Here is a 19,454-nt window from a genome sequence, read left to right on the forward strand (position 1 = left end):
ACTGAGACAACCCTGACTTGAAAGATGTGAGAACAGTCCCTGACTTCATAGAACTGAGAACAATCCCTGACTTGAAAGAAGTGACAACAATCCCTGACTTGACAGAAGTAACAACAATCCTTTACTTGAAAGAAGGAAGTGAGAACAATCCCTGACTTGATAGAACTGAGAACAATCCCTGAATTGAAAGAAGTGAGAACAAACCATGTCTTGAAAGAACTGAGATCTATCCCAGACTTGAAGAAAGGAGAACAACTCCTGACTTGAATTAACTGAGAACAATCCCTGACTCAAAAGAACTGAGAACAATCCTTGTCTATCTTATCAAGCTGATTTGGACATGGTCAGACATGTTCTTATCTAAATGCTTTAATGTAAAATGCACATTATGTTGTGGTATTTAGCTGACAGCGACGACAGCTTGGTATCCAAAGATTTTAATGAGGTTCTTTGGTTTAAATCATACTTCCTAACTGCTTATTTTAATTATTCATTTACTTAGGTTTTTATTTTCAATTAAAACATTTTGGCAGCTTTATTTCCTGATGACTCATTAAGAATGGCCTTGAACATGAACTTCATAATAAAATTCATATTTCTTATCAGAAATTTCAAATGTATATCTTCTCAGATGTTATCAGTGTGCCGTCTTTACTCGCCTATAAGATGAATCCAACTGCAAACTGCACATACCCAGATCTGCCATTGCATAATGCACTGGCAGACCTGGGTCTGTGCAGTTTGTAAGGAGTAATCACTAGAGCAAAAAATATTGACCCTAATCTGCAGGTGCACTATGCTATGGCAGATCAGGATCTTTGTTGTTTGCAGTTTGATTCGACTTATAAGTGAGTATATATGGTATGTATTGATGAATCAGTAAAAAAAAATTGCTACTCAATGATGCTTCCATTGTTATACATTATGGATACAAACTGAAAGGCTTTTAAGAATGTAAATAAAATGTATGCAGAAGAATTGGGTCAAACTTCTGTCAGTCAGTCTTCCATCCCTGTCAACAATGCTTGGATCATGCCTTGTCACATTGTGCACACAGTATAGATTGCTTTCCATTTTCAGTTTTGGGGAGAATCATCACATAAGTATCTGAAATTTTTTGGAAAGTTATAGCTTTGAGTTTAGTATTCATTAACAAACAGTTTAATCTCCGGCCAAGTCATACCAAAGACTTACAAAAATGGTACTAACAGCTGCCTCGCTTGGTGCTCAACCTTTACAGGTTAGTGTTAGGACTGGTCGGCCCGGTGTCAGGATAATGTGACTGAGTTGGACATCATGCCACATGTCTGTGGCATGATGCCCCAGTGCTAGACATCACTATAAACTGCCACACTGCCGACATCGTAGCGATATGACAGAAAAATTGTTAAAGCTACATTAAAAATCCAAATCACACACACATTAACAAATAGCAGTGAAGATCTAAAGATCAGTTACTTTTAAACAGCAAAAAACCGTGTCAGGCAGAAAGACAAGATTTTTACCAGAGTTATCAAAACTCAAGATTTTGTTGATACCTTTGCAAGAAGTGGAGAAAATTATTCAGAATATATATACATGTATATATAATTACAATTTTTATGAATCGACCACATTTTCTACAATTGGATTGGATGTAAACGGTCATATGATACTGATCTGGAATTATTTACACATTGATAAGTTTTGTGGACTATTTTTGGTTCCTTGTTTCCAAGTCATTTTAGGGGACCTGATTAGCCAAGTGGTCTAAAGCGCTTACTGTTATCGATCATTGCCATCTCACTTCTGTCTGTGTGGGTTCGAGTCTCAGGTTTGGCCAGTGTGGGTATGAGAAAGCTTGCTGGTAGCTTCTGTTGGGTCAGTAGTTCTTTTCGGGGTTTTCCAGAGTTTTCCTCCACCATTTATACTGGCCACCATGTATAGCCTATCTTGTGCTGAAAAATGGCATTAAACAACAACAACCACCAAGTCATTTTATGTGAAGTTTTATCTATATAAATGCATTACACCATTATAATAACAACAATAAGCCCTCCCCCCATGATTTCCTGTTAAAATTTACAAACTCAGATTAAAATCTCCCATTAGAAGTTAAAACAATGTAATTGCACAGACCGTCTTGCACTCCAATACTCTCTCCTTTTGCCGAAGAAGGCATATGGCAGGTATTTCAAGCCAATCTTCAGAATTTATTGCATTTCACTTTGATAACATGTTCCAGCAGCAGTTATAGGCCAGGGTGATATGACGAGCAGGGGATATCACTAAAATAGACACGACATTGCTTCTGAAAGATTGAAATGCACAGAAAGCATGAAAAATGAATGCTATAACAATGCATGCCATATGCAAGTATAATGTTACAAACAGGAATCATCTGTTTTAAACCGCATCAACCATTTTTTTAAATGACAAAAATAATCATAACAAGCTCTCTAGATTACCGCCATGACCACTCTGACACTCTACCATATACTACTACATAAAAGTCAACTAATTGGCTAATGAAGATAAGGCTGTGGATTCTTTGGAAGTGAAGAGGCTAATGAAAGAAAACTTTGAGCTACCTAAAAGTTAATGCTTTTGTTAATGAAATCTGCTGATACGATGACAGAAAGAAAGTAAATTTGAATTAACAGGGTTAAATGATCATTGTTGGGTATTTATTGATGTGTAAATTGTTGCCTAATCACTAACTCGTTGAAAAATACCCAGCCATGATCATTTAATCCTGTAATGATTTCAAACGATATAAAACTATCGTTTTACTGTTTAAAACTGTAATGATCCAAACTTGGAAAATTTTTGCAAATAAAATGACCCAAAAAAATTCACAGACTGATTGGAATATTGAGAATTACTCTTCAGGTTAGAAATAGCATCTGTTGTTGTTGTTGTTGTTGTAGGGTTTAACGCCATTTTTCAGCACACGATAGGCTATACATGGCGGCCAGTATTAATGGTGGAGGAAGAACCCGGGAAAACCCTGGAAAGAACCACCGATCCTCGAGAAGCTACTCGCAAGCTTTCTCACATACCCACATTGGCCGAATCCGAGACTCGAACCTACGCAGCCAGAGGTGAGATGGCAGTGATCCGTAACGGAGAGCGCTTTAGACCACTCGGCCACTCAGGGTCCCCAATAGCATCTGTAAAAGGTTTCCCTGACAATGGATCCACATCATAATTACTATTTGTTGATCAGATCTCCATGGTATAAATATTTCTTTTGTCTGCTGAAATGATTACACTGGCTCATGTGGAAATTAAGATTGATGGCTTACAGTGTTGCTGTTGTTTGGTATTTTTTTTAATTAAACTTCACTATAAGAACAAATTGATTGTTTTCTTTATGTTTATGTTGTAATTATTTAAATTGAACTTGACCATAAAAACTAATTAATGGTTTATCTTCATGTTTAGTTTTGCAATTATTTAAGTTGAATTTGAACATAAAAAGAAATTGATCATCAGGTCTACAGAGAAAGGAAGCAATTGTACATATTGACTGCATGTGGATACTCCATTAAGTACACCTGAGGCATGGTTCTGACAAGTATTTGATGTGTGCATGATTATGATACCATTACTAGAGGATTTCTAGTTAGTTCGTGTTCTCAGAATGAGATAGTGAAAATAAATTCCATTAAAATTTATTGTCCAGGTTCCAACTAAAATAAAATTTGGCCCAAAATTTGTATCAGTTTGTGCAGCAGTGAAATTAAAGTGCAGCACATCAATGTTTTAATCTGTTTAATGTGAACTATTTGTTTTTTTGTTGAATTTATCCCATTGGAAGGTGAATTAGCTATTTTGACCTGTTCCCAACAGAGCATTGTGTAGCTGAAAGTAATTCAGTAAATGCCAACAATAATCATTTTTCTTGGGATAGAAAATACTGTTTCCTCAATTGATAAACTATTTGTTGCCAAAATTTAAAACTATTTTGGATAATCTGGTGATATATTTAAGATTGAAAGAGAATATACCCACATATAAGTTGAGTCCAGCAAGAAACTGCTCAGACCCAGATCTGCCATTGCATTATGTGAGGGTATATGTGTTTCTATGCAGTTTATTAGGAGTAATCAGTGGAACAAGCAACATATACCCAGATCTGCCAGCACATTATGTGACAGCAGATCAGGGCCTATGTTGTTTTTAGATAGACTTTTAAGTAGTCAATATATGGTACTATATAGGTCATAAAATATTAGAAGGCATAAACTATTTAGCATCATTTCGGGAGGTAACTAGTATTTCCATGTATTATGTATTACAAGCTGTATACAATATATACTCAAACTGCACAGATCCAGATCTGCTGTTGCATAATGTGCTGGCAGATCTGGGTCTGTGCAGTTTGTTAGGAGTGACCAGTAGAACAAATATAGACTCTGATATGCTGGCACATTATGCTACAGCAGATCAGGATCTGTGTTGTTAGCAGTTTGAAACAACTTATAAGTGAGCAGAGCCCCAGATAAGCATTCTGTTGATTTGCTGTTACTCACCTTTATTTCTGTCTATTGGGTATTTTAAAATTCAGATGAGTAAAGAAATAAATTTACATGACAAAATTGTGTTTAATTGGGTAAAAACAAAAACAGTACTAACATGTACAGTTAAATTAGCACAATCAAATCTTTAAGTTGTGAGTTGCCATTGGGTTTTTTCTCTTTAGTTAGGGTTGAAACTGACAAAAAATTATACTGTCTAAAACATGGGCAACAATTGCTTGTGCCGAGTTCATGCATTCCTCAGTTAAAATGTCTAATATATCTGATACAACAATTGTAGAATCTGATGGTTTAGAATTCAAAACATAACCCCCATTTTAGTTTTTGGAAATGCAAATTTAAATAAAAAATCAAGCATGCCAAAAAGCAAACAGGGATCCATTTTAAGCAATTATTGAAATAACACGTGTTTCAACTGTTTTTCATTTTCACATTTTCATCTTCCTCCATTTTATTGTCAGACTAGAATAGAGTATATCAATATTACCTGTTTTAACATAATTTTACTTGTAATTAAAGGTGTTGTCCCATTTGCTGGATCTTTTTGGTCTCACCTGTAATAGTTGTTATAGAAAGAAATATTATCTGTGGTTTTGTCCAACTGTTCATGCAGCATAAACTTTTTAAGACTGCTGGCATGTTATATGAGAGGGTTATTACCTTCAGTGCATGAAGTTGGAAGCAACCTCTCTAGAGATTGAACACCTATGAGGTCAAAGGTCAAGGTGGCAGGGGCATTCTTTAAATTTTAAGTATCTGCTCACTGATTAAGTATTTGTTTCTTTTATCTGTGAGTATCTACTGTTGCCTTAGATATATTTTGTTATCATATACTGCAAAGAAGGTTGACACAGGATATATTAATCTTTTGAATTTTTTTTGAGATTAAAAAGTGTCAAAGGTCAGGGTCACACTGGGTAAGTTGCTAAAAATGTTTAGAAAAATCATGAAATGTTCCTATGGTAATTTACTATTGCATGTGTAGCATCTTTGGAGATAAAAAGATGAAAGGTCAAAACCCCATGGTGAATTGTTTTTAGCTCTTTCATAAATTGTTGAAATTTATTAATCAAGTTTTTATAATTTGTTTCCATAAACAGGTTGTTATTAAATGTGGCACCTAAATTTAATAGAGGAGACAAAACAGCCCTCATAGTGGGTGGTTGCGTGGTCATGGTCAAATGTTTCGTATCAGAGTGTCACCAAGGCCACAGTGACTTCTCTGTTTTTAAGACAATATACATGTATTAGCATACTTTTAAGTTTCTTTTGAGAATAGAGGTATAATGATATTGTGCTGGAGGCAGCAGCTCTTTTTTGGACAGAAAACAGACATATTTAAGAAATTAATAGCAAGACATACGTTCATGCAAAAGTACCAAACATTGTGACTTGGGTGTATCATGCACTAATATGGAACCATGTTGTCAATTGCCAAAAGCATGGACAGTTTTGTCCAGCTGACTGGTTACTTGTTTCAGCTGCAGCTTAGATCAATGAAATATTTTATCTATGTTCTTTTTTTCAGAGGTCCTTTTAGTGTGGTTAGAAGATGTCTACACAAGGAGACAAAGAGGCAGTTTGCAGTAAAGATAGTGGATGTGGCAAAATTCACCTCCAGCCCTGGACTCAGTACAGAAGGTTATAGACCGTCTTTAATAGTTTTATCATATTTTGCATCAAGTACATCAATCCTCATACTCATCTGCCACCAAAAGTTAGTTGTATATTCAAAATTTCAGCTGATGGCTGACCAAGAATATACTTAGGTCACTGATTTACCTTGTATACTCACTTATAAGTCAAGTCAGATTGCAAACAGCAGTAGCATAATTCACCTAGAGATCAGGGCCTATATTGTTTGTTCTACTGATTACTCCTAACAAACTGCAAAGACTCAGATCTACTGGCACATCATGCAACAGCAGATCTGGGTCTTTGCAGTTTGCAGTTGGACTTGACTTATAAGAAAGAACATATGGTACCATGCCCATCTATACATCTATCATTTGTCATTTCATTAATAATATTAGATAATGCTTCCTGCACCTGGGACTGTTCTGTACAGGGCAGTTCAGTAGAAAAGTTCTATTTTGGTTTACAGGTTTGTTATGTGTCTATGCTCTTAAAAAAAGTAACAGAAAAAAGTGAAAATGAATGCACTTTATAAAATTCAACAAATAATTTATTTTTGTAGAATACAGAGTAAGAATGTAATAAATAGGAACTTACAGTATTACAAGTCAAAGCCTGAAATAATCATAGAATTACAGACACAAGTCCTAATAATTTACAGTCCTGAATAAAATCCAGTAGAAGTCCAAAATAAATCCAAAACTGAAGGCGAAGTTGTGTCTGTTGTGGCTCTTAGAATTGATGTGCCTGTAGTATATATTTGAATCACAGTAATATAATTCCAGGTTTGAATTCACTATGAATTCCAGTGAATGTCTGTAAGAATTTTATCAGAGCATTTTTTTTTATTTCCAGAAATATAAAATATTTGAAGAAATAAATTCCAGCTCAACTGGATACAGCATACATTTTGAAAGTGCTAGATTTTAAAAGCACAACTAAAAAGTTATCTCAGTTACAAAATTATATAGTTCTCTACTTAACCTCAGGTCACAATTAGCATTTTCTACACAAGGAACTATTACCTAATGGAAAATAACCCTTCTAGAGTGATTCTGATGTTTATAAAATAAAAATATTAGTTATTTGAAACCAGAAACTGGAATATACCAAATACACTAATGAAATTCCAAAACCAAGACCTAGACCCAAACAAACATATTTACTTCTATTAACAATAATTCAGATTTTAAACCCATACACATAGAGAATAAATTTACTGTGTATTAGCTGTTTACAGCAAAAAAGTCATTTCAGGTCAAGCAGAAATGATCTCAATTTTGGACAAGGTCAAGTCCAACATACAAAGTTACATTACAAAAACATGTATTGAAATATATATATATAAACTAACAAACAATATAAATTAAATATACATAACAAGCTTTGTTGTGCATTAGTGGGAGAGCAATTTGTGTGGTCCTGTGCTGCTGACTTTGTGTTACAACACATGTATTTGAGAATGCACTCTGCTGTCTTTGAGTTGAAGAAGTCAGTGTTTACTCTGTAGTCAAGGTCAGCAATTGGAACAAATGTCCAGCCACATAGTGTTTAGTATACCTTGCAACGACTAATTATTTAATTTCCTAGCCTCAGGGTCTTAGTAAAGCTACAATTCATTGTAGACTTAATTAGGAAATGTTGTCTTCAGCATTAAATATTGCAAGGCAGCATTGAATACAAAATGTTCAGAATTTAAAATAAATTTAAACAAATTGTCAATATTTAGAAGATAAGATGAGACAAGATGATAAGTTTTTTCTTTCAACATAGTCCATAGATAAAAATTAAAATATAGATATAAAGTAAAAGTATTTTAAACACAAAAGATCATAGATATCTTATGTCCAAGTATACAGACACATCTACAACAAAGGACTGTGCACTGCATCGTTAAGAATGAAATAAGGTGCACATTTAAGGACTGATTTGTTTCCTGACTAATAATATGAGAATTGAAATAAATGTCATTGTTCCATAGAGATTTCAAGATACAGTTCTTACTATTAGATATTCTTTTCATCCTTGAGAACACATGCTTTCTTATTGCTTCATCAAAACGGAATAAGTTATGGTTTACAAACATGTTGGAGGCACTGTTCCATCTAGGAAGACCTAATAGAAAACGAAGACTATTATTATAACCAATAACTAGTTTTCTTTTCATATAATTCACTAAAGTTTATTTCTTCTAAATAAACTTTAGTAAAGATTGACTGGTATTTTTGTCTTTCGCCGTAAGGACATGATGCTTACACTGAAGAACAGTAAAGCCAGAAGCTGAACCAAATGGTACATCCTGCCATGAATAACCTGGTTCAGGATCATGTATGAAGTTATGCTGATTGAATATGATGATTAAGATCAAATAACATTGATATGGGGATCTGCCAACAGAAACCAATTACATACATGGGTTTAGCTTTTTCCAAGTAATCTGTGGCCAGATGGTTTCTGTTTCTTGTCTTTCAAGTCTTCTCTTTTTTTAGCAATTGTTCCAGTGTTTACATTCACAAAGAGCCAACCTCCTCCTGCTTTCTTGTTCCTACAATGATGTTTATCATAGTTATTGATATACAAGAAATTTTCATCCTGATTTTCTGTAAACTTTGTTTCTGAGAGCCCAAGTAAATGTCCATTATTTGTTGGGATTATGTATATTTTCACTTAATCCATCTTTCCATGAATACTCTAAATATTTAAATGACCTATGCTTAAACCGATACAATAAACATCTAAGGTGCACTCATGGGGACATTAACGGTATTATAAATATGTTCACAATAGTTCTTGCTATAGTTATTAATACCAACACTGAATCGAATATCAGCATGGAAGTTGCTACATATACGTGTATTTAAAATATTAAAATGCTAAAAGTCATTTCTGAGGTATTTATATTTACGGTAATGAGAAGGGATTCAAAAGTATATGATCTTTTGTCATTCATCTTATAAATTTAAAATGACAGTTTCACTTACACATATACAGGTAGCTATTAAATTGCCACATTTAGAAGAAGTATAATCAATGGGATGAAATCTATTTTGACAAGGGATATCAGGGCAATATGACATCGTTGATGCTGTGCTTTACAGATCCACTTGCCAAATGCTGGTGACAAGTTATGACTTGGACTGGGAAAACTCAAGTTTGCAAGATACATGCCCGTAAAAGCAAATTTATTTAGTCTTTATATATATCACATTCTTCTGTTACATAACTACTTGCAGTTTCTTTAATCTTTTGATCTTGTTTCACACAATATAGTGTCGGAGTCCTTCATTTCCATTTTGTAGTCAGTAGAAAGGGTAGTCTGATAATTGTCACACAGACATGATAATGTGAATATTTACATTTTGTGGAAAGTTTTGAAAAATAGAGAAAATATTTACATTGTAACTGTTCAGTTATGTTTTAATGATAATATTTTTTATGTATATGGGGTTCACCTGCTTTCAGGTCATAATCAAGCCAAGGACATTTTGTGAGCTTCAGTATGCACAGAGCTTGCTGGCAAAAATTTTGTTGTCAGAGATTGTTTTGATGCATTTTGCCAATTTTACACTGACTAGGTGATAATTGTTAATAATATGGTATACAAGATTTATTTGACAGGTGTGATTGATGTACCAAAAATCTTGCACCCCCATCAGTGTTTATAATCAGTTGTTTACTTGATAATTATACTAGAATAATAGAATAAAATAAAGACTAACAGTCATACATATAATTATATTGTTATAAAGGGTATACAAGATATCAATTGTATAAAAAACATTTAATACTATTTTATATAGTGCATTGGCATTAAGGCCATTAGGATACAAAGTTATCTAACTTATGAATCCATTAAGTTTCTTTTACGAGTCTATTCATGTCACCATGCACAGTATCTATTGGCATGAAAGAAAAATCGAGTAGAGAGTGATTATTGGTGTTAAAGTGTGTTGAAATAGAGGAAAACTGAGGATCTCTATAATTTTTTATGTCAAAGCGATGATTATTCATTCTCTTAGGAACTTGTTGAAGTGTTTGTCCAACATATTGCATGCTACATATTTTTTACATATGGTTCAACAACATGTTAATTATAGGATACCAGTTCATAATTTGTTTGGCATATTTATGTAAATGGATAAAATAAATCTTATAAAATAATTTAGTTTGGAATATAAATAAATCAGTTAAGTACATCTAGATTTCATCATTGTTAATGTACAATTATTGAAGAGACAAGTCTGCAACTAGATCTTGGTAAAACAGAGGAAGAAAAAAACTAAGTGAAGTTTCCACAAACAAATATAATGAACCCTTTTAAAAGAAAAATATTTGTTTAATTTTTCAATTAAAGGTCTTTTATCTTAACATTGCTGTCTTAAAGATCTAGCTCTTTACAAACCACATATCCATCTGTATGTAAGCACTGTATCCATCTTTCCATCTATATGTATATATTATATCTATCTTTCCATCTATATGTACTCTATCTATCTTTCCATCTATATGTATGTACTATATCTATCTTTCCATCTATATGTAAGTACTATATCCATCTTTCCATCTATATGTATGTACTATATCCATCTTTCCATCTATATGTATGTACTATATCCATCTTTACATCTATATGTAAGTACTATATCCATCTGTCCATCTATATGTAAGTACTATATCCATCTTTCCATCTATATGTCTGTACTATATCCATCTTTCCATCTATATGTACTATATCCATCTTTCCATCTATATGTATGTACTATATCCATCTTTCCATCTATATGTATGTACAATATCTATCTTTCCATCTATATGTATGTACTATATCTATCTTTCCATCTATATGTACTATATCTATCTTTCCATCTATATGTATGTACTATATCTATCTTTCCATCTATATGTAAGTACTATATCCATCTTTCCATCTATATGTATGTACTATATCCATCTTTCCATCTATATGTATGTACTATATCCATCTTTCCATCTATATGTAAGTACTATATCCATCTGTCCATCTATATGTAAGTACTATATCCATCTTTCCATCTATATGTCTGTACTATATCCATCTTTCCATCTATATGTACTATATCCATCTTTCCATCTATATGTATGTACTATATCCATCTTTCCATCTATATGTATGTACAATATCTATCTTTCCATCTATATGTATGTACTATATCTATCTTTCCATCTATATGTACTATATCTATCTTTCCATCTATATGTATGTACTATATCTATCTTTCCATCTATATGTAAGTACTATATCCATCTTTCCATCTATATGTATGTACTATATCCATCTTTCCATCTATATGTATGTACTATATCCATCTTTCCGTCTATATGTATGTACTATATCCATCTTTCCATCTATATGTTTGTACTACATTTATCTTTCCATCTATATGTACTATATCCATCTTTCCATCTATATGTATGTACTATATCCATCTTTCCATCTATATGTACTATATCCATCTTTCCATCTATATGTATGTACTATATCTATCTTTCCATCTATATGTACTATATCCATCTTTCCATCTATGTGTATGTACTATATCTATCTTTCCATCTATATGTATGTACTATATCCATCTTTCCATCTATATGTATGTACTATATCCATCTTTCCATCTATATGTATGTACTATATCCATCTTTCCATCTATATGTCTGTACTATAACCATCTTTCCATCTATATGTAAGTACTATATCCATCTTTCCATCTATATGTACTATATCCATCTTTCCATCTATATGTATGTACTATATCCATATTTCCATCTATATGTATGTACTATATCCATCTTTCCATCTATATGTATGTACTATATCTATCTTTCCATCTATATGTATGTACTATATCCATCTTTCCATCTATATGTACTATATCCATCTTTCCATCTATATGTATGTACTGTATCCATCTTTCCATCTATATGTATGTACTATATCCATCTTTCCATCTATATGTACTATATCCATATTTCCATCTATATGTATGTACTGTATCCATCTTTCCATCTATATGTATGTACCATATCTATCTTTCCATCTATATGTACTATATCCATCTTTCCATCTGTATGTCTGTACTACATCCATCTTTCCATCTATATGTAAGTACTATATCCATATTTCCATCTATATGTATGTACTATATCCATCTTTCCATCTATATGTACTATATCCATCTTTCCATCTATATGTATGTACTATATCCATATTTCCATCTATATGTATGTACTATATCCATCTTTCCATCTATATGTACTATATCCATCTTTCCATCTATATGTGTGTACTATATTTATCTTTCCATCTATATGTACTATATCCATCTTTCAATCTATATGTATGTACTGTATCTATCTTTCCATCTATATGTATGTACTATATCCATCTTTCCATCTGTCTGTAAGTACTATATCCATCTTTCCATCTATATGTACTATATCTATCTTTCCATCTATATGTATGTACTATATCTATCTTTCCATCTATATATATGTACTATATCCATCTTTCCATCTCTGTACTCTATCCATCTTTCCATCTATATGTATGTACTATATCCATCTTTCCATCTATATGTCTGTACTATATCCATCTTTCCATCTATATGTACTATATCCATCTTTCTATCTATATGTAAGTACTATATCCATCTTTCCATCTATATGTATGTACTATATCTATCTTTACATCTATATGTATGTACTATATCCATCTTTCCATCTATATGTCTGTACTATATCCATCTTTCCATCTATATGTACTCTATCCATCTTTCCATCTATATGTATGTACTATATCCATCTTTCCATCTATATGTATGTACTATATCCATCTTTCTATCTATATGTACCCTATCCATCTTTCCATCAATATGTATGTACTATATCAATCGTTCCATCTGTATGTATGTACCATATCTGTCTTTCCATCTATATGTATGTACTATATCCATCTTTCCATCTATATGTGTGTACTATATTTATCTTTCCATCTATATGTATGTACTCTATCCATCTTTCCATCTATATGTATGTACTATATCCATCATTCCATCTATATGTATGTACTATATCCATCTTTCCATCTATATATGTGTAATATATTTATCTTTCCATCTCTATGTCTGTACTATATCCATCTTTCCGTCAATATGTATGTACTATATCCATCTTTCCATCTATATGTATGTATTATATCCATCTTTCCATCTATATGTCTGTACTATATCCATCTTTCCATCTATATGTATGTATTATATCTATCTTTCCATCTATATGTATGTACTATATCCATCTTTCCATCTCTATGTCTGTACTATATCCATCTTTTCATCTATATGTATGTATTATATCTATCTTTCCATCTATATGTATGTACTATATCCATCTTTCCATCTATATGTCTGTACTATATCCATCTTTCCATCTATATGTACTATATCCATCTTTCCATCTATATGTCTGTACTATATCCATCTTTCCATCTATATGTACTACATCTATCTTTCCATCTATATGTATGTACTAAATCCATCTTTCCATCTATTTGTCTGTACTATATCCATCTTTCCGTCAATATGTATGCACTATATCAATCTTTCCATCTATATGTATGTACTAATCCATCTTTCCATCCATATGTGTGTACTATATTTATCTTTCCATCTATATGTACTCTATCCATCTTTCCTTCAATATGTATGTACTATATCCATTTTTCCATCTATATGTATGTACTATATCTATCTTTCCATCTATGTGTGTACTATGTTTATCTTTCCATCTATATGTACTCTGTCCATTTTTTCATCTATATGTCTGTACTGTATCTATCTTTCCATTTATTTGTATGTACTATATCCATCTTTCCATCTATATGTATGTACTATATCTATCTTTCCATCTATACGTATGTACTATATCCATCTTTCTATCTATCTGTGTGTACTGTGTTTATCTTTCCATCTATATGTACTCTATCCATCTTTTCAACTATATGTATGTATTATATCTATCTTTCCATCTATATGTATGTACTATATCCATCTTTCCATCTATATGTATGTACTATATCCATCTTTCCATCTATATGTATGTACTATATCTGGCATAATATATACTCTTCAGCCAAACCTGTTGGACAAATACCCCAAATTTTAAATGTTTCATTTTCACATCAAATTAGTTGTGGATCAGTGATCTATAATCTTGTCTTCAGTAAAATAAAAGTTGGAAGATAACTGTCAGTTTTCCTTTATAATGCTCGTCAGATCATTGCAGTCATTTACTTGCAACTCGCAGAACAGGACAGACAAAATTAGATATTAACTGATGATTTATTATCTGGATAATGACTAAAATAAATCAATTGCAACTACATAATAAATAAAATCAGCAGTAGCGTCTATATGGATAACATGTATATAAAATGTGATAAAATGTGTCCATTTATCATATACTTGTAATCCATCAGGTAACAACTTCAAACATTACATTAGTACATTAGGAATTTACAAATATTGTCATGCGAAAAAAATTCTTGGTATCTTTTACAAATGTTGGCGATATTTTGCAGTTGGCACAAAACAACAAAAGATACATCTTTGATTTATGTTCCATTAAATTGGTATTAAAACTTTTTTTTGGTAGAAAATGCAACTTGTGTAACAAGGACAGACCACAATTTTTTCATTATTTCTCTATTCATACAATATTTGGAAGCCAGCAGTGGACACGTTTGGTGCTGAAAATAGCTACATCACCACATCAGTTGATAATACAGCTGTATTATGTATTCATTTTCTTTATTGTCCCTTAATTTGCCAACTTTCTTGACAAATTTGGCTGCCTGTGGTAATTCTGATGTAATCTGAAAGCATAAATATTTATGTACAATGTATTAATTACTTAGTATGTTGGGTCTGTGATGATTAGTATATGTATGTACTATTAAAATGTTGAGAAAGTCCTATATTTATATTTTGTTGCATTATTTTCATTTGCATTATATAATATCGATTCTTTATGCACCTCTTGGCTTTTATGATTGCTCTTTGGCATGTCAACTTGCTTAGGGTGACTTCTGTACTCGAGGAAGAAGAGGACTGTTTGGGTGCAGCAGCAAATGCTCCCATCTGCTGGCGTGTCCTAGTCACCTGTTTCCCTGCTAAGTTTTGTTACTCTTGTAAATCATCAGAGGGAACAATATGCGTTGATTAGTTTGTTCGGTTGCAGAACGCCTCAATATACTCATTTTGGTCTGGTGGAGACATGATGTGCATCTTTGTCTGAATTTATTATTATTAATGAATTTGTAAATTCAGACAAAGAAGCACATGGTCTCCACCAAACCAAGATGAGTATATTGTTGCGTTCAGCAAACTGGTAAAATTATCATTAATTTACTTTAAACAAAGGAGATACACCGCCTGAATATCACCAAAAATGTGAACCAGGCCTTACTTGAACTTACCAATAACAAAGATATTATGATCAAATATGTGAACCAGGCCTTACTTGAACTTATCAATAACAAAGATATTATGATCAAGAATGTGAACCAGGCCTTACTTGAACTTACCAATAACAAAGATATTATGATCAAAAATGTGAACCAGGCCTTACTTGAACTTACCAATAACAAAGATATTATGATCAAAAATGTGAACCAGGCCTTACTTGAACTTACCAATAACAAAGATATTATGATCAAAAATGTGAACCAGGCCTTACTTGAACTTACCAATAACAAAGATATTATGATCAAAAATGTGAACCAGGCCTTACTTGAACTTACCAATAACAAAGATATTATGATCAAGAATGTGAACCAGGCCTTACTTGAACTTACCAATAACAAAGATATTATGATCAAGAAAGCAGATATTAGGCTCTACAATTGTGATCATGAATATGGATGATTATGTCAAAGAGGCCCAAAGACAAGAATTGTTATACCAAATTGAAGAAGGATATTACAGAAATACACCACATTATGGTGAAAAATCTCATAATACAAATTCATGACAAAGGGGAATTAGATGATAAGATTTTTCTTAACTTCATCAGTGGCAAAGTCTGTACTCCAAGGTTTATCTCCTCCCTAACATACATAATGCCTTGTACCGGGAAAAATCCTGGAAGACCAATAATATCAGTGGAAACAATTCACCAATGGAAAAGATTAACAGCCTTGTTGACGAACACATCAAACCATTCGTAAAATTAATACCTTCCTATATCAAAGATACAACCAACTTTATTAATAGAGTTCAGGTGATTCACAATTTACTGGATGAATTCTTCCTGGTCACTATGGATGTCACCTCTCTTTACACCTGTATACCGAACCATGAAGGTATAACCTCTATAGCTAGAACCCTTGATTTAAATAAACTGAATTATCGTCTCTCTAATCATAGCATCTTGGCTGTATTAAAATTGGTATTGCATTGCAACAACTTCACTTTCAGTGACACCCATGATCTACAAATTGGTGGAGCCTCAATGGGAACAAAAGTGGTCCCATCATACACCAATATTTGTATGGGCGAGCTTGAATGGAAAATGCTCAAATCAGCACCCTATAAACTGTACATCTACCTTCGGTTTATTGATATATTTATGGTATGGATCGGCTCTTGAGATGGAATTAATAAATTCCACTCATACTGTAACTGTTGCCATTAAACTATTAAGATTACAGTGGAATATTCAAAGGACAAAATCATGTTCCTCGATAGTATAGTTATTTGTGAAAAAAACAATAGTATTTGATTTATACTGTAAACTTACAGATAAACATTGTTATCTACATTATGATTCTTACCATCCATACCATTGTAAATAATCGGGTCCGTTTAGTCAATTATTAAGAATTAGATGAACCAGTACTAAGCAATCGGACTTTAAAATATATGCCTCCCATTTAATTCAATTTTATGAAAGAAGAGGCTATCCAACTACAATTCTAACAGAGGCTTTTCAAAAAAGCAAGCTGGCTAGATCGTTCAGAATTACTAAAGCCGATTCAAAAATATTTCAGTATGTTGCAATGCGATACCGGCTATCTTTACATACGATAAAGATAATTATTTCTTTCAATATGCAATAAAAAAATCTCTGGCCTATTATCAAACTGAGTCTCCCAGAGATCTTTCATGATCAACCAATTTTTGCACAGAGGATTGGTTTTAAATTCAGGAACCAATTAATTAGAGCCAATCTTTCTAGCAAACATACTGATCTTACTGGAAACACTTTTGCTCACAAATTATTTGATTTTGATACCATTAATTGCAGTTTCTGCAATAGAATGGATAAATCTAAGATCCTGAAAAGTTCATTTACTAACCTCAAATATAAATCAAAACTTAGAGGACTCTGTACCACACATAATGTCATCTATTTACTCACCTGCAAAAAATATGGTTAACAATATGTAGGTGAAACAAAAAGGGAATTCCAAGTGAGTATAAAAGAGCACCTGTCTGGGATATCCATAATCATACAGATTCCCTGTTGTCTATGCATTTTAATTTATCTGACCACAACATAGATTATGGTAAATATCAGATAATAGAAATTATTAAATCGGATCTAGAGCTCCCTAGTAGCACCATCTTTAGGAAAGATAGAGAACTTTATTGGATATACAGTGTGACCCCGCTATAACACGGTAGTTGGGAGCCATAGAATCCGACCGTGTTATGAACCGAACCGTGTTATATGCAACCAACTCAGTTAGCTGAAGAAAATGTACCCCCCAAAAAAAAAAATGGGGGGGGGGGGTAATACATGCGGGCGGTAAAATACGTGCTTCGTCGGCACAGTTGCTATCTTGAATTAATGCATATTAAATGAGAAATGCACCTGTTGTGAAAAGAGAGAAGACATCATACTTTATTTAGAGAACCATGAATTGGTACATATACGTGAATACTGTTTATATATAAATGTCTAATGTATAGCATGATCAGAGGGTACCTGGACGTTTCGCCCCATGGACGTTTCGGCCCAAGACATTTCGCCCCACTTCAATGGACATTTCGCCCCACTTCAATGGACATTTCGCCCTACATGGTACATGGACGTTTCGGCCCATGGACGTTTCGCCCACATTAAATAAAGTATGAACCCTCACTCGAGTACAGCCTGTCTCAGTATAATGGTAATGCGAGAAACGACACACATCATCAATCATACAAAACAATATGGTTTATTTGTCGTTTAAATATAATACACTATTTATTCACCCAAATTCTAAACTAAATTTAAAATAAAAACCGGACTAGGATTAACAACCCTATATATTACACTAGGGAAATACATAAATACCCCGACAAAATTTTGAATTTTTTTGTTCAGAAATCTTTTATAAAGCAAACAAATCTCATACCTTTGGGGAAAACATACACATATAAAACAACTTTATTTTTTTTTTTATAAGTAGGGGTGTATCTGTCTGGTGCCATAAAGAAAACAAATGTTCTGGCGTTCACTATTGCTCCCAGCAAGTGTTAATATGACTTAATTACATCCAGGTAACTTCATGCATTAAAAAAGAAATCATAGATAGTTGCTGTTTAGAAGTATACTTTTGCACATAATAATTTGACACCTATACCTTGTCATGAGATGTAATTTTGATTAGTGATGTGTTTTTATTTAAAAATGCAAATACATGCTTCATATTTCAAAAATATAAATCTCTGAAACCATTTTTATATCTCTTTATTGTTAATTACAATTAACATTCCTCGCCCCTCCTCCTGTCTTTTCATTGCTCGCGATATGTCGGGCTATTCTGTGCACAGCTTTGAAAAGATGTAATGTATAACGATCGGGCTATAGAAACGAAATACATTAATTTGGACTGTTTCTGTCAGCAATTCAGTCGAGTAATTAGGACCCGATTTATAGCTAGTTTTACAAAATTCAAAGTTGTTGTTGTTTTGGGGCTTAACGTCATTTTTCAGCACACGATAGGCTATACATGGCGGCCAGTATTAATGGTGGAGGAAGAACCCGGGAAAAAGCCCGGAAAGAACCACCGACCCACGAGAAGCTACTGGCAAGCTTTCTCACATACCCACATTGGCTGAATCCTAGACTCGAACCGCCGCAGACAGAGGTGAGATGGCAGTGATCCGTAACGGAGAGCGCTTTAGACCACTCGGCCACTCGGGGCCCCCAAAATTCAAAGTAACAATGCCAATAAATGGCAGGAGATAAAAAGTTAATTAACCCGAGCTTGAAAAA

General features: G+C 33.0%; 1 protein-coding gene across 10 annotated transcripts in view; it reads left to right on the plus strand.

Annotated features, from left to right (window-relative positions):
- LOC149799133 (peripheral plasma membrane protein CASK-like) overlaps positions 1–19,454 on the plus strand; it is a 397,425-nt gene that overhangs the window by 92,876 nt on the left and 285,095 nt on the right. For all 10 annotated transcript variants that reach the window (XR_016421088.1, XR_016421089.1, XM_089958206.1 and 7 more), the window contains exon 3: positions 6,052–6,164. Coding sequence is in view for 8 of the 10 variants with exons in the window: in XM_089958206.1 (XP_089814332.1) it covers positions 6,052–6,164 (113 nt within the window). In the remaining 2 variants the exon portion in view is untranslated. The remainder of the gene's footprint in view (positions 1–6,051; positions 6,165–19,454) is intronic.

Source organism: Sinohyriopsis cumingii, chromosome 5, assembly GCF_028554795.1.
Source record: "Sinohyriopsis cumingii isolate HCF-2022 chromosome 5, ASM2855479v2, whole genome shotgun sequence".
Lineage (NCBI taxonomy): Eukaryota > Metazoa > Mollusca > Bivalvia > Unionida > Unionidae > Sinohyriopsis > Sinohyriopsis cumingii.